At 43.8% G+C, this 17,188-nt stretch overlaps 1 protein-coding gene across 1 annotated transcript in view; it reads right to left on the bottom strand.

Annotated features, from left to right (window-relative positions):
- Nucleotides 1-5,593: 5,593 nt before the first annotated feature.
- Nucleotides 5,594-17,188, bottom strand: part of LOC115266183 (prostasin-like) — a 35,151-nt gene continuing 23,556 nt past the window's right edge. Inside the window, exons 2-4 of the mRNA XM_062857559.1 lie at nucleotides 6,429-7,212; nucleotides 6,267-6,353; nucleotides 5,594-6,210 (exon numbers count right to left, since the gene is read on the bottom strand). Coding sequence (XP_062713543.1) covers nucleotides 5,675-6,210; nucleotides 6,267-6,353; nucleotides 6,429-7,212 — 1,407 coding nt within the window. The 3' untranslated portion in view covers nucleotides 5,594-5,674. The remainder of the gene's footprint in view (nucleotides 6,211-6,266; nucleotides 6,354-6,428; nucleotides 7,213-17,188) is intronic.

Here is a 17,188-nt window from a genome sequence, read left to right as displayed (position 1 = left end):
AGCGGAATGACAGTTTCTTAAAACCATTCGGAGCCGGAATTTTTCCAAGCGTTATTATGGAATTTTTCTGCGTATTTCTGTAGTTTTGGTGGCTAATAGCATAAAAACGGTAGAATATTATGAAGAATATTTTTTCTGGATATCCAAGGTTATCCAAACTATTCTTGAGTTTAGATCCTAAAGTCTACGGTTGTAAGGGTAACTCTTTCATTATACAAAGTTACGATTTGTAATCTATCATGTCCGTTAAGTCTCCTGAAAGGACTTCCATCGTTTTCATCGATAAATAGCCTCATTTGTCAGGTTTTCAAAGTGGTAATAGCAACTGGAAAATATTTGCTTGATACTTCAACAGAATTATTCACGAAACTAATACAATTTCATCAATTTTCAGCGATTTTAAAGGTTCGTGAAACAGACGTGGTGCGAAAAGGTCATCTGCCATGGGGTAAGTTGACACTTCATGAAATCATTCAAAAATTACTTCCATTATTTTTTGGCCATTTCCGACTCCCCCACTCTGTCCCGCTTTTTTCGTATACTCAATACGGTGAGTGTCATCCCCCGCTCCCTCCCCACTAAGCGATGGTCGTCATATTTGAAAGACTCTTAACATGGATAGCGTAGACATCAATATCCATGCGCCTCCATGTGTGTATCAATCTCCTTGGAAACACATGGCTGGTAATAAAAGCACCAGAGAACCTTAAATGCGAGCACGAAAAACCGAAAGTTGCCAATTCTTGATGGGAAATGAAAAGATTTCCCGTGAGTTTGACGGCTAAGTTTATAAAAGAATAAATGAACTTATAGAATTAATCAAATTACGTTCAGGAATGATTATATGAGTTGGGCCATTTTACCCCATCTTGGCATTTTGGGCGTTGTTCCCCTATGCTGTTTGCATGTTTTTTTTCCTTCTAAACCATAGGGGGATAAATCTGCTCATCAGACACCCTAACAGGAAGGTTAGGGTAATGTGGGGTTAAGGCCGTATTCTACAACACTAGTAGAAGCCAGGACTACTCTCTCCTCGACCCACTAAAACACATTCCTATGGTCGCCAAACCCTACGTCTTTCCGGAACCACCAAGAAGGTATTGCTTCAGAGAGGGGCTAGTGCATATCGCACTCTCAAGGTTAGCTGCCGTAGCCTAGCAGCAACGAACATCGATGACTCGCTCTGGAGAGTCCATCACGGTAGCATGCTGGCGCTTAGCCAGTTTCCTGAGTGGTCCTCGCCACTCCCTTTGTCCTCGGAAGGCGGGCAGGGCCAACCCCGCCCGCACCCTACTGCTGAGCGGACATCAAGAACTGATGCCCACATGCAACCCGATCTGACCTGCCCGCAAAGGAAGGGTATCACTACCCTTCAGGCCCTATCAGATGCATCCGTAGGTTGCAGACAGCAGGGTCTCACCTACCCCGACCCTTGCCGGGGACCCCTTTCCAACCGCGGGCTCAGATCCAACCCAGTAGACTGACGCCACGACAGAACCGCTACCGGGACTTCCTCTCCGCGGCCACTTAATCGCTGTAAGGGTCGATCTCGACCGCAGGGCACCGGTATGACCTACGAAGCCGACTTCGAACCCCTGGGCCACCTATTGTACTGCATCTGGACTAGCCATTCTCCGAGTCCACGCGCCACCTCCTCTGTAGCTCCCAGACGATATGGGTGATAGCCGTTGAAACGGCATTCCTGCTAATCTCATCCCTACACATTCTCTGGACCAAGTTGTCCGGGTTTGTGTCCTCCCCGCATGTGGCAAGCATGCGGTCACACATTGTGCGAAAACGCGGGCACATGAACAAAACGTGTTCCGCCGTTTCCTCTAAACCATTGCACACTGGGCATTCGGGAGAATCCGCATGCCCGAAACGGTGTAGATACTGTCGGAAGCAACCATGACCTGTAAGGACCTGTGTCAGGTGGAATGTAACTTCCCCATGGCGCCTATTAATCCAACTATCTACCCTCGGTATCAACCTATGGGTCCACCTTCCTTTGGTGGAACTGTCCCACGCGCGCTGCTATTTGACCATAGAGGCCATCCTGACAGTCCTGCGTATGCCTCTTGTGCCGCGCATTTCGAAGCACTCCATGTCCTCACTGATAAGAATGCTGATAGGCACCATACCAGTAATGACGCAGAGAGCATCGTGTGACACGGTACGGTATACGCTCGCAACCCTCAGGCACATAAGCCTGTAAGAACTTTCCAGCTTCCGTCGGTAGCATTTAGTACTTAACGCGGTGCCCCACGCCGGGCCGCCATACCTAAGTATGGACGTAGCAACACTAGCCAGAAGCTTGCGCACGCTATGTCTGAACCAGCAGATTATAAAAATTGAATGTACATCGGGTTTCTTTCCATAAAACATCAGTATTCAAGCTACATTTTCATTTGCAGAAGGTTTCAAAATATTCTATCGGTGAAAAATTTTCCATACATTTTGTATGGGAGAGAAATTGACCGAAAATGAGGATTTCAAGCAAATTTGTATGAAAAACGGTTAAAAAGGTGGAAAAATCAAAATTTCCCCGATAGAATATTTTGAAACCTCCTGCAAATGAAAATGTAGCTTGAATACTGATGTTTTATGGAAAGAAACCCGATGTACATTCAATTTTTATAATCTACTGGTTCAGACATAGCGTGTTGCGCTTACTTGGCGACCACGAAGCCCTCGTAGGTAGTAGACACCAACTCCTGCACGGGGTATTTACCCGTCGTCCATATCGCCGCCATTTTCCTGGTCCCATCCGAGGCCCAGTTGCCGTTGCCGGCGGGTACTCGGTATGGGTCCGAAATGATGGCGATATCCGTCTCCCACTCAGAAACCGGCTGACAAAGCAGTTGCTGAGCCGCATCACAGTGGTTCAGGTTCAGCTGCGTTACCTGCACTGTGATTTGTTGTTCACTGCGGCTTTCTTAAAGGCCGGGCACCCTGGACCACCCATCGTATGTCTGTTTTTCGTGGTTTTCCCGGTACAGATCATGCAGATGGGCGGACTCGTGCAGCTTTGGGCCTTATGACCTTCAGCGCCGCATCGCCTACACAGTTTGCGCCTGTCGGGGCCTTTGCAGTCCCACGACTTGTGTCCTGGTTCCAGACACCTGAAGCAAACCTCTGGTGGCTCGTGGAATGTCAGGTGACATACATACCAGCCCACCTTTATACTCCCTACTTTAACGGACTTTTTAACATCCGCCACAGGTAGCTGAATCAAAGCTATCTGTGTCCCTGCTGGTCCTCTCCGTAGCTTAACGGCTGCGGCGGCCACCTGCAATCGCACTGTTGCCGCAGTGCCGTGACGAGCTCTTTCACTTCGGTGATCTCGTCAATGTTTTTGACCTTCAGAGTCGCCTCATGTGTCAGAGCCCTCACCTGCAATCCCTCACCAAGGACCTCTTCTGCCAGCCTCTTGTAGGCGGCGCCCTAGTGTTCCTTCTGGCGCTTCAGCTCCAGGATCATCTCGCCCGTACGAGTACGGCTAATACTGCGTACGTCGGCTCCAAGACTCTCAAGCTTGGCGTCGCTTCGCATCGTCTTCAAGACGTTGGAGTACTTGGACTGTTCCGTCTTAATGACGATAGCGTCACCTTTCTCGCGCCTGGTACCTGCCCTCCTACGCCTTGGCTTGGCGTCCTGCACTTCTACCTGCGGATTCACCTTCTTCTTCCTCTTCCGCTCTACCTTTGTCCAAGGAGGGTCCTCTCCTTGGATCGCCCTGCTCTGTGGCTGCTGAGGGCCCACCAGTGATCGCAGCCCCTTGTTCCCATTGTTCCGGGACGGACCAGCCTTTTCAGGCCCACCCTTCCCAGCTTTCCGGGAACCCTGGCTGGGGTCCGACTTTCCGGCGTTGTTGCCGACTTTAGGGGTTATTATACGCCTGGCCTAGCGGGTGCCGCCAGACAGCTCCTCACTTGATGGCTGCCTCGCCCGCTTCTGCGAATGCTTGTCACGTTTGTCACGAGCGTTCGCTTCCACACTCTTCGGACTATCTGCGAAGGAGAAGGCCTCCGTTTGTGTAAACTTCGACGCATTCTCCTTTGCGGGTTCCGCCGCTGCAGCAGCCAGCAACGCGACCGCGTGCTCTTGCTTGGCCTCATCGACAGACACTTTAAGTCGAAGCAAGGCCGTTTTCAGGTTCTTGCTTATATTCGACTTAGTTGTCGCAAAGTCGATGATTTTGCCAAGCTGGTGCTCAGCAACCTCTAATGCGGGCCGTCCTTTTCCTACTTCTTGGCTGATGGCCCTCAGCAACCACGCTCCGTCCATAACCTCCGCCGGCTGGCTTGCCGTGGAGTGGACAGGAGCTCCCACGCTTGAGCTACGTAAGCAGCTTCCAGCACCTGACTCCTCACTTCTCCTTGTTGGAGACCTCAACAACCCACTTCTTGCGAAGGAGTTGATCGCACCACTACTTCCACCTATATTTTGTTTTGAATTTTTGCTCATATTTTATTCCCACGAGTTGCACGGAAAAGAATGTCCACCACGCCAGAGCCCTGCATTAACGCGGTAAGGGACAGCTTACTGTGGGGTACCCAGGTACCCCACAGGCTCCGTTAAAGATCGAGCATATCTTTCACTCCCTCGATCACTCATTCCTCGACACGGGTCGCTTGACACCTTGAATTAGGGTTAGTAGTCCTATTCTTAGCCGGCAACTACGCGGCTGACTCGCAAGCGGGGGGGTGCGTCAGGCCCCAGGACATCCGTCCCTGCTGACCGTTCAAAGTCTAACACCGTACATCAAACCATTTTTAATTAGGTTTTGTTTCAGATTTTATAGAGGCATTTTAAAAACTTACCCTGTGTTATGGGGATAGGATTTTTCCAAAACACCATCGTTCTTCTTCTTCTTCTTCTTCGTGCAACATCAATTCACCGATAGGACGTGAAGCTTAGCAGCGAAGCGAAAGTTATTTTTAGACGTAATCTGGTTAAACTTCTCTGGTTTATCTCTGTTTGAATAGAGGTGTTGGTATAACATCATTAAGAAGCCCTAATACAACGAGTGGATTATGATTTATCACATTTTCTGTATTGTTTTAATAAAAATCTGGTAGGAAAGGGATACCCAAAATTTTGATTGCATTTTTTGTTTTGCATCTATAGAATTAATTTTTGTTTTGTTGTGTTACCAGTGAGTCAGATGAGAGTAATTTTTCAAATCTTCGAATGAGTGTTATCAGTTTTGTACCTTTTAATTCCGCCCTATGTTGCTTAAATTTTGACAGATACGCGTATTTCGACTACCACTTGTAATCTTCCTCAGATTATAAGTGGTAGTCGAAATACACGTATCTGTCAAAGGATAAGCAACATAGGGCGGAATTAAAAGGTACGAAACTGATTACACTCATTCCAATTTCAAATCTTGTTTTGAGCTTAAAAAGTTATTTTGGATATACGAAAATAGATCTCACGTTGACCAATTTCACCAGAAATCACAGGACCGACACCACACATCTATCTAGAATAGACGAGAAAGGAAGTTAATATTTTGATGATTTACTTTATACGGGAATGGAACAGCAAACAGGTCGATTGAAACAGTCTTAACAATTTATTTCTCTGCTAATGTACTCTACTCTAAATTTATATTTCACAACCTTAACTTCGACTTATAAATGCACAGATGAGAATTTCATTCTCTATCTCACACGGGACAGCAAACTGTTAGAAGGTGGGTACTGCAGTATGATGACGCCCTTATACTACAGTAACTATAATGCACACACCTTCCCGGTTGACCGGAACTGAGGGTACATTGGCCATCCTGATGGAGTTCAATCGATTTCACTATGCTGAACGACTCCGATGCTGGTGCGACTCTGGACGTTGATGATAGCAAAGGATTAACAAGCAATGTCCGAGGTGCTGGGCGTTGATAGTGAACGGAGTTCGTTTGCAGCGGTATGTAAGGTTGAGGAATGACTGGCTTGTAGCGAAGGGTTGATGCCGATGTCAAAGTCGGTCTTTGAATTACGAATTCGTGGTACGGTTGACGAACAGGGAGTTCAATTGATTTTATGATCTGAACATCACTTGAGGAACGGTAGTTGTTTTGAACGGGAATAGATCGAAGCGTTTGAAGAATGTTTTCCGACCCGGATGGAAGCTCGTCCAACTGGGCACCGTATATTGTAAGCTTCACAGGATCATCGTCGATTTTATTGCGAAGACTACGGTGAACTGGAAACAAGAAACTGGTAAGTTGAAACAAGTGGTGATGAATTAAGTGGTCTTACTTGATGCAGTTGCCACTGGCGTGAATTGGCTTCCATAAGGTTTCAATCGTTTATCTGATGCTATCAATCCAGGTAAAATGTACGATACTGAAAAATAGATTGTAATCAGCAAATTACTTCAATCCCATCAAAACAAAATCAATCGAGCGTTATTGTTCATACCGAAATGGCTTTCGCTGGGGAAGTCTCCACGATTCACCACCGGGTGCAGATGGACATCGTTATCTCGCTCGTCGTCATCAAATCGACTATCCACGACCTTTTCCGTCCTGTTGAGTACAATCGATTCGATCCATCTGTAGTAGGAAGATACCCGAGTGGCCACAAATAAGTTTCCGGCTCCACCACACTCTCCGCCCAGAGTGTTCACTCCATATACGTAAGGAACGACGTTATCCCGTCGAAAGTTCGAGATTGGTCCTCCCGGTTCCACCCTACAAATGCCCGGTACCAAGTCAACGGGGTTTTCGCCACAAACAAAGTCTCCGTTGAATCCACCGGGTAACTGCTGGGCGAACTGTGCGCTGTAGTTAGTATTACAGCGACCATTGTCCAGGTAGAACGCCGTGAGAATCTTCAACGGGACGTACGTCACGTGAGAAGCCGAAGACCCAGCTGAATCCGGTCCGTATCCGGAGTAGAATGCGATCGGTTCCGGAATTTTGTCCTTGTTCCAAATACAGGACGGAGCCACAATCTGGTAGATCTTGTGAGGGTTGTAGAATTTGTCCAGCCGCAGTACGGCAATGTCGTTGTAGTGCTTTCCGGAGACGAACCGTGGATGGCGAGTTATTCCTGTGATTTCGATAGGTTGCTCGTTGGCTACGATGTGGGTGGGCTGTTGATTGTCCCAGTTGGTGCAGGACGCGGATGTTATCACGTGTCGGTAGTCGATCAGGGCTCCACTGCAATGGTTGAAGGTCTTGCCGTCCCGAGTTAGTTCTACCTGTTGAAACAGGCATAGTATTATTTTTTGGAAACTGTTTGATAGAATGTTAATTTGCATACAAGGCTTTGAACAACCTTTCGATGTTTGGGTGAGAGCATCCAGAAATGAGAATCCCAAAGGATCTTGTTAGGGGCTGTGCATTAATTACGTAAGGGTTTATTGGGGAGGGGGGGTTTGAGAAATCTTACGCGCCATACAAAAATATTTGGGATCTCATACAAAAAATCTTACAAGGGGGGTGAGGGTGTCGAAAAATCGTAAAATTTCCCTTATGTAATTAATGGACAGCCCCTTACGAATGCTCGCATTACACGTTTCGTGCTTAGTGGACCTGGCAACCCTGAGACTACCCAAGTAACCACAGTGCTGAAGCCTTATTGCATGCAGATATACGGTGTATTTAGTGCAATCATTACTTTACATGCAAAATTAAGGTTGATTTAAAGTGGAAGTGGGCAATTATAGAATCAAATTAAGATTATACTGGTATAATCTTGAAGCAGTCGCATAATTGCCCATTTCCACTTTAAATCAACTTTAAGTTTGCATGTAAAGTAATGATTGCTCTAAGTACACCGTATATCTGCATGCAATAAGGCTTCAGCACCGTGGTTACTTGGGTAAAATATTCGGTCGGAGCTGCCTATTGCAGTGAGGTGCAGCGATTCGGCAGTGGTGGCGACGCCGCCTCGTGTTTGGCAACCCTGGTAGGAGCAGACAGCTGCTTTGAAGCCGAACCAACGAACAATACGAGCGATACTGATAGGAAGACGGAGCAATTATAGATTGTAGCTTCTTTAGATGAAATTGGACACACATGCTAGATTTGATGATCATGTTTATAAGTGGTGTAAAATAATTTAGACACTAATTTTGTTACTTAAGTCCCGAACATGAGTGCTTTGGTTGTACGCGGTTTAGTGGCAGCGGCTGTGGCTAAGCTAAGACACTCATATATTGCATTAATAAGAGCAGTTAGCATTGTAGGTTAGCATATTATTTATTATATTGAACTCTAAAAACTTAAGATAAAACTATGCTCCCATAGTGATCCCAAGTTCCCGTACGTGTCCCTGCCGTAAATCAACGCATTCGCCGGTAATGAATTACCTACATCGGCTGTTTTCCTACTCTCCGCATCTACCAATGTGGCGCTAGCTTCTATGCGCGAAAAATCGCTAAAAGTAAATCGCAAAAAAATGTATGGCGAATAGCATCTAAAGGCAAATTTATCGAAGTGGAATACATTTTTCCTAAAAATATTTGGTTGTGGTTGTGCACAATGGTGACCACTATTAAGCCTACCAATTATTTTTTCAGGAAAAGCATTCTATTTCAAGTAATTCAAGTTTAGATGCTTTTCACCATACAAAATTAAATGGATTTACTCCTGCTGATCAACTGTGGGCGTGCACCAAGCGGGTAGTCCATTGCTGTGCATAACAAACCAAGTATGAACTCCTATTGCCTGAAATTATATGAACCCTAAATTATTGCCTCTAAGTTTGACAGAACAGAAATTTACTCTGTTTGTTCGAGGAAGATTCAAAGATTAGGGTGATCCGAATTTGTAAGTTAGAGTTTGTCTTTAAAATGAACTCATATTAATGCAATACACCTTTCAGCTTTAGAATAGCTATGGCAGATTATGCACGAATACGGATTCCCGGATAAACTGACACGGTTGATCAAGGCGACGATGGATCGAGTGATGTGCGTAGTTCGAGTATCAGGGACACTCTCGAGTCCCTTCGAATCTCGCAGAGGGTTACGGCAAGGTGATGGTCTTTCGTGCTTGCTGTTCAACATTGCTTTGGAGGGTGTAATAAGAAGAGCGGAGATAAACACGAGTGGGACGATTTTCACGAAGTCCGTTCAGCTGCTTGGTTTCGCCGATGATATTGATATTATTGCTCGTAAATTTGAGACGATGGCGGAAACGTACATCCGACTAAAGAGTGAAGCCAGGCGAATCGGATTAGTCATTAATGTGTCGAAGACAAAGTACATGATGGCAAAGGGCTCCAGGGAGGAATCACCACGCCCGCCACCCCGAATTCATATCGACGGTGATGAAATCGAGGCGGTTGAAGAATTAATTACCTGCATCGGCTGTTTCCCTACTCTCCGCATCGACCAATGTGGCGCTAGCTTCTATGCGCGAAAAACCGCTAAAAGTAAATCGCAAAAATATTGTATGGCGAATACCATCTAGAGGCACATTTCTCGAAGAAGAATACATTATTCGAAAAAATATTTGGTAGTGGTTGTGCACAATGGCAACCACTATTAAGCCTACCAAATATTTTTGTAAGAAGAGCTTTCTATTTCAAGTAATTCAAGTTTAGATGCTTTTCGCCATACAAAATTAAATGGATTTACTCCTGCTGAACAACTGTGGCTGCGCGTCAAGCGGGTAGTCCATTCGTGTACTTGGGCTCACTGGTGACCGACGACAACGACACCAGCAGAGAAATTCAGAGGCGCATTGTGGCAGGAAATCGTGCCTACTTTGGACTCCGCAGAACTCTACGATCGAATAAAGTTCGCCGTAACACGAAGTTAACCATCTACAAAACTTTGATTAGACCGGTCGTCCTCTATGGGCACGAAACATGGACCCTACGTGCAGAGGACCAACGCGCCCTTGGAGTTTTCGAACGGAAGGTGTTGCGTACCATCTACGGCGGAGTGCAGATGGAAGACGGGACTTGGAGAAGGCGAATGAACCACGAGCTGCATCAGCTGCTGAGAGAATCAACCATCGTTCATACCACGGAAATCGGGAGGCTACGGTGGGCGGGTCACGTCATCAGGATGTCGGATAGCAACCCGACTTAAATGGTTTTCGAGAGTCATCCGACCGGTACAAGAAGACGTGGAGCGCAGCGAGCTAGGTGGGTCGACCAAGTGGAGGACGATCTGCGGACCCTACGCAGAGTGCGGAACTGGAGACAAACATCCATGGACCGAGTGGAATGGAGGCGGCTTCTATGTACAGCCAGGGTCGCCAGGTCAATTTTTGAGAAATCTGGATGATTTAGGAAGTTTTGTCTGGAAAAGTCTGGATCGTGTAAAAAACCCTACAAATTCCGGGAAAAACCTTACAAATTCCGAGAAAAACCTTACAAATCCCGATAACAAATGTCTGGATCTTCCAGATTTTTGCAAAATGAGACCTCAAAAATCTGGATAAATCCAGATAAATCTGGAAGGTTGGCAACGCTGTGTACAGCAGAGGCCACCCCGGCCTTAGCCTGACCGGTAAGTAAGTAACCTTTCAGCTTTAAGCGTTATCGCTATAAAGAATCGGCCGTCTTATCATTCCCGAACAGGCAGTATAATTTTGTCCGTCCGTGAGTCCGATAGGAACTACGAGGAAAGTACACTGTGTTAGGAGAATGAATTACCTACATCGGTTGTTTTCCTACTCTCCGCATCTACCAATGTGGCGCTAGCTTCTATGCGCGAAAAATCGCTAAAAGTAAATCGCAAAAATATTGTATGGCGAATAGCATCTAAAGGCAAATTTATCGAAGTGGAATACATTATTCGAAAAAATATTTGGTAGTGGTTGTGCACAATGGTGACTACTATTAAGCCTACCAAATATTTTTTCAGTAAAAGCTTTCTATTTCAAGTAATTCAAGTTTAGATGCTATTCACCATACAAAATAAAATGGATTTACTCCTGCTGATGAACTGTGGGTATGCGCTAAGCGGGTAGTCCATTGTTTGCCGTGTAAACTGACACTACTTTGTAAGTTTAATATGTAATGAAATTGTAAAGAAACTTTTAGTTTAAAAATGGTATTAAATTTGCAGTACACTAAAACCTCTTTTTATGCATGTTACTTATATGCACTTTTAATTTATGCACCTTTTTTATGCCCTGCATAAAAAGAGGGAAAGCTACTCAGAACCAATATTGTGCATAAGAGTATTTAACCCATCTACCAGCAGCATACTATTTTCGGTAAAAAAAAAAGTTCAAATAGCTGTAACTATTTTGTTTTTTAATATTTTTCCACAATTTTTTTCTGGGGGTTCTGAAATGTCTTCTATTTTCAGGAAATACCTTGGTTGGGACACTTGGCCACCTGGTTCCGGAGATATTCCGAAGTTCCTTGGGATACCAGCATATGGCCAACAGCATAAAGTTAGGATAACATCAAGTGTCCCAAGTAACATTTTATGTTTTGTTCGGCTCTACAAGAGATCTTCATGACCAATTTTATAAAACTTGCAATAAAACTGAATCATACATCAAAACCTCTTGATAACCTCTTTAAGAGCATCTTCCGGCAAAGTGGACCACTCTCGGAGAGGTTTTGCAAACCACATTAAAAGTAGCAATAAACCCGTTTTAAAACCTAGTTGAAATATTTCCCATTCTCGATTGTTATTGTTTTTTTTTTTCAACAAAAACTATGACAGCTCAAGATGCAGAGGAGCTTCTTCGATGGCACGTAAAGTTCAGGAGGATACATCATTCGTAAGTAGAAAGCGACTATTTCAAAGTGGTATTTTAGTAGTTATTGTGCTGGTAGGCTTATGCGCATTCGAATTTACCGTGAATATTGGGGTTGCAGAATCATAAAATTAATGCGCTTCGAAAATAGTGAATATTATCATCTTGGAATGAAATAAATCAATTTGATAATTTAGTAAAACTATCCCGAATCACAAGAAAACTCAGCAGAGAGAGTTTATTTACGTGAACATGTTATGAAAATGGTTGCAAACTACCAATTCATTGCTAATTTAAGCAAAATTAATTATTTTTCATTCACGTAAGCTAATTCTTCAATATGGCGACGACCATAATCAGCGAAAATAAAACGAAAGCAAGTTTACTTTTATGATGACCACAATAAACCTAGCAGTGTCGTAGTTTCTGCTTTTCCACCAACAGATGTCGTTACTAATCGAACGGATCGCCATCTGTTGAGAGTTTTAACAGTTTTTAACAGCCAGAAGGTTTACATATCGGAAAGTTTTGTTTACTCTTAAAATCTGTCTTTATGGATATCTTCAAGTATACTATAAAACATTTTATTAATAGTTTTCATAAAAGCAGTCATAAAACTGTGAGTTTTAATTATTGCTGTAATAAAACATTAATAAAAATAAAACAAAACCAATCAGCGATGAAATTGTTACTTGGGGTGACACATTATTTCACATCTATTTCATGTGAGGTAATGAATAATGATCGTCACAGATCTTTCCGAGGTCATATGGCCACTTCCGGAACCCGGGTAAGTTCTTCCGGAACCAGTTCCGGGCAACGCATAAAGTGGAAAAAATATATAAAACGACACATCAATTCACCTACTTTTTGTGAGATTTCAAATCGTGACCTCCTCAGCACTCCCACATATCATGGTGTCACCTTCAAGTCCCGGATAAGGGAGCGTCCATAAATAACGTAGCTTATTTTGGACGATTTTTGGCACTTCCCTGATCTCTCGTAGTCTATTTTCCCATACCTAATATATCTAACGTAGCCAAATCAGGGGCTCTCCCTCTCTCCTAAAATGCTAAGCCATTTATGGATGCTCCCTAAATTCCTCCGGTCCCGGGTACATTCCTTCAGAACCGGTCGAAGGCCATGTTGTATGCAACAAAGGAAATACATGTTGTGACACATCAATTCACACCTACGTCCTATAAAATAGCGAATGGGATACATCACTATAAGTGGACATACGTCCACTTTAGGATCCCGGATAGATTCCTCCGGATCCCGGGTGGATTCCTCCTGAACCGGTTTCACGACATGTTGTGTGAAACAAAGGAAATGTACGATTCGACACATCAATTCACATCTAGGTCCTATAAACAATTGATTGATTGATTTGTCTTTATTAAAGAGACTTTCAGCCCTTGGCTGGTTCGTCTCTACCTATAAACAAGCAAATTTTGGAACCTTCTTATTACATCTCCCAGAGAGCATATGGCCACTTCTGGATATCGGATAAGTTCCTCCGAAACTGGTTCCAGGCTGCACTTAGTAAAAAATATGTATGATGCGACAAATCATTTTTCATCTACTTGCTGATTCCCACTAGGAACCTCCTCACTGTCATGTATCATTTGGCCACCTCGAAATCCGGATACATTTCTCCGGATTCTCGGCAGATTCCTCTGGAACCGGTTTCAAGCCATGTTATATAAAGCAAACGAAATGTACGATGATATTCATCAATTCACATATATAGAGCATTATCTGAAGGAATTCCTCTTGAAAATTCTTCGGGGCATCCTCCTTGGAATTCCGCCTGGATTTCTTCTGGAGTTTATTCGAGGATTCCTCCTGGAATTCCATTGGGAATTCCCCCTGGAATTCATTGGGGATTTCCTCGAGGAATTTCTTCGAGTATTCCTCCAGAAATTCCTTCGAGTATTCCTCCTGGAATTCCTTCGGGGATTCCTCCTTGAATTCCTTCCGGGATTCCTCTTGGTATTTCTTCGAGGATTCTTCCTGGAATTTCATCGGGAATTCCTTCTGGAAATCCTTTCGGGGATTCCTCCTGGAATTTCTTCAGGGATTCCTCCTGGAATTCCTTCGGAAATTCCTCCTGGAATTACTTCTGAGATTCCTCCAGCAATTCCCTCGGGGATTCTTCCTGGAATTCTATCGGGGATGCCTTCTGGAATTCTTTCGGGGATTCCTCCTGGAATTACTTCGGGGATTCCTCCTGGAATTCCTTTGGAGATTCCTGCTGGAATTTCTTCGGGGATTCGTTCTGGAGTTTCTTCGGGGTTTCTTTTTGGAATTCCTTCGAGGATTTCTTCGGGAACATCTTCGGGGATTCCTCCTGGAATTTCTTCAGGGATTCCTCCTGGAATTCCTTCGGGGATTCCTCCTGGAATTCCTTCGAGAATTCCTTCTGGAAAATCTTCAGAAACTCCTCCTGAAACTCCTTCAGGAGCTCTTCCTGGAATTTCTTTGGAGATCCCTGCTGGATTTATTTCGGGGATTCTTTCTGGAGTTCCTTCGGGGGTTCTTTCTGGAATTCCTTCGGGAATCTCTTCGGGAATTGCTTCGGCGATTCCTCCTGTAATTCCTTCACGGATTCCTGCTGGAATTCCATCGGGGGTTCCTGCTGGAATTCTAGGAGAAGATTTTCCAGGAGGAATCCCTGAAGGAACTCCTTGAGGAATCCCCGAAAGAATTCGACACATCAATTCTCATCTAGGTCCTATAAACAAGAAAATTTAGGAACCATCTTTCATTTTTCAGAGAGCATACGGCCACTTTCCGATATCGGATTAGTTCCTCCGAAACTGGTTCCAAGCTACACTTAGTAAAAAAATATGTATGATGCGACACATCAATTTTCATCTGCTTGCTGATTCCCACTAGGAACCTAATCAGCAATGTCAAGTATCATTTGGCCACCTAGAATTCCGGATACATTTCTACGAATTCCCGATAGATTCCTCCTGAACCGGTTTCAGACCATGTCCCAAGCAACACACATGTTATAATAGAGTTACGACAGCGCAACATTGTGTTGAAATAACGTAAAATAAATTTCTATACAACCAAAACTTGCGCTGTCGTAACTTTTATATAACATGTGTGTTACTTGGGGTTATATAAAGCAAAGGAAATGTACGATGAAATACATCAATTCACATATATATGAAATTATCTGAAGGAATTCCTCTTGAAAATCCTTTGGGGGAACCTCCTGAGATTGCTTCGGTATTCATTCTGGAATTCCATTGGGATTCCTCCTTGGAATTCCATTGGGATTCCTCCTTGGAATTCCATTGGGATTCCTCCTTGGAATTCCATCTGGATTCCTCCTGGAGTTTATTCGGGGATTCCTCCTGGAATTTCTTTCGGGAATTCTCCCAGGAATTCCTTCGAGTATTCCTTCTGGAATTCCTTCGGGGATTCTTCCTGGAATTCCATCGGGGATTCCTCTTGGAACTCATGCAGAGATTCCTTCTGGAATTTCTTCAAAGATTCCTTCTGAAATTTCTTTGGGGATTCCTGCTGGAACTCCTTCGGGGATTCCTGTTGGAGTTCCTTCGGAGATTCCTACTAAAATTCCTTCGAGAATCCTACTAGAATTCCTTCGGGGATTTCTCCTGGAACTGCTTCGAAGATTCCTCCTGAATATCCTTCGATGATTTCTCCTAGAATTTCTCATGGAATTCCTTCGGGGGTTCCTCATGGAGTTCCTTCAGGGATTCCTCCTGGAGATTCCTCCTGGAAAATCTCCGAAGGCTCCCCCTAGAATTCCAGGAGGAATCCCCGAAGGAATTCCATGAGAAATCATCGAAGGATATTCCGGGAGGAATCTTCGAAGGAATCCCCGAAGGCATTCCCAAAGAAATCCTCGGAGAAATTCCAGGAAGAATCCCCGAAGAAATCCCAGTAGGAATCTCCAAAGGAATTCCAGGAGGACGGTAACTATTGCAACGGCGGCCAAGGGGTGTTTACAGAGGAGAGCAAAGGAAGGTAACAGGTTCGTTTTTGGTTGTTTCCGAAGGTCTCATCCCCTGAAACCCACTTAATACTATTGAAATACTTCAGAATTCCCCGTAATCCTATGAAAACACAAAAAAATCTTGACAGAACACCCTTAAGGACAGACTTGTTAGAGTCCCAAAATGGCCGCCACAATGGCCGACTTCGGCACCTACTCACGATTTTGAGCGCACAAATCTCTTCGTAAACAAAACCAGTGCACCTGATCTTTTTATTTTAAGCTTATTACAAGTGATCAAGAACAGAATAATAAAATGCACTGTTGTTCGTTGTTTGCATCTTGAGATTTGTGCGTCCAAAGTTCTGATGCACTTTGAAGCGGGATTTCAAGACGTTTGTCCTTAAAGGCTCCTCATATCACCCGAAACAACCCATTAAAATGAAGTCAGGAATGAGCAGTAAGAAATGTAAAGTAGTGAGAAGTGAGGAATTAACAGCAAACAGTGAGTAGTGAATTGTAAGCAAAGAAGTAGTGAAGAGTGAGAAGTAAGCAATTGAGAGTGAGTAATGCGAAGTTAGCAACGTCAGCAATGAAGAGTGAGGGGTGAGCAATCAATGGAAAATAACCAGTAAGGAATGAGCATTGAAAAGTGAAAAGTAAGAAATAAGGAGTGAGCAGAAACGACTATATAAGTGAGAAATAAGCAGCGAAGAATGATAAATTAAAAATAGATTATTTTCTGTAATAGTCTATAATTCATTTATTTTTTGCTTATTCGCTTGAATATAATGAGATAAGACATGATGATAACAACTTGGGTTGGGTTAAATAAGAGGACCCGTCGCTTTTTAAGATGCAGACGAGGTGGCAAAAATGCCGATTTTTCATCAAAAAGTAATATCTCAAAAAAATAAATACTATTACTACTACAAAACGACATTTACACGGAAAGAAGTTTTAATTTGAAGTTGAGTAAATTTCGACAGATATTTTGAAATTGGCCACCATTTTGAATTTTATCATTGAATCGCATTTTTTGCAATGTGCGAAACCACCGATTGAAAATCCGTGCAGGAAAAGTAAGTAGTTGGCAGCGAAGCATAATAAGTGAAGAGAGAGCAGTAAAGAGTGAGAAGGGAACTGTAAGGAATGATAAGTGAAGTAGTGAGGAATGAGAGCAATGAAGAATGAGTCATGAAGAGTGGTCAATGATAAGTGAGTTGTGAGAAGTACAAAATGATGATGAAGAACGAGCAATGTGAAGCAGTAATCAGTTCACATTGCACAATGGGTCCAGAGCCGTATTTACGAAAACTTTAATGTTTGTGCCTTAGCCATTACAAGCCTAACTTTATCATACACCGTATCTAGCAAAAACTACTAACGGAGAAAATCGAAGGGGAAGTTCGGTGTTCCCAAAGCAACTTATACATTGAGTATTTCCCGAAACGTGAAAAATCCGGGTATTTTTCCACAAATTATCCCCAAAGGTGAGTAGTCTTTAACGAAATTCAGCGCCT

The sequence above is a fragment of the Aedes albopictus genome, chromosome 3 (assembly GCF_035046485.1).
Source record: "Aedes albopictus strain Foshan chromosome 3, AalbF5, whole genome shotgun sequence".
Classification (NCBI taxonomy): Eukaryota; Metazoa; Arthropoda; class Insecta; order Diptera; family Culicidae; genus Aedes; species Aedes albopictus.
This window is presented reverse-complemented; position numbering and strand designations above follow the sequence as displayed.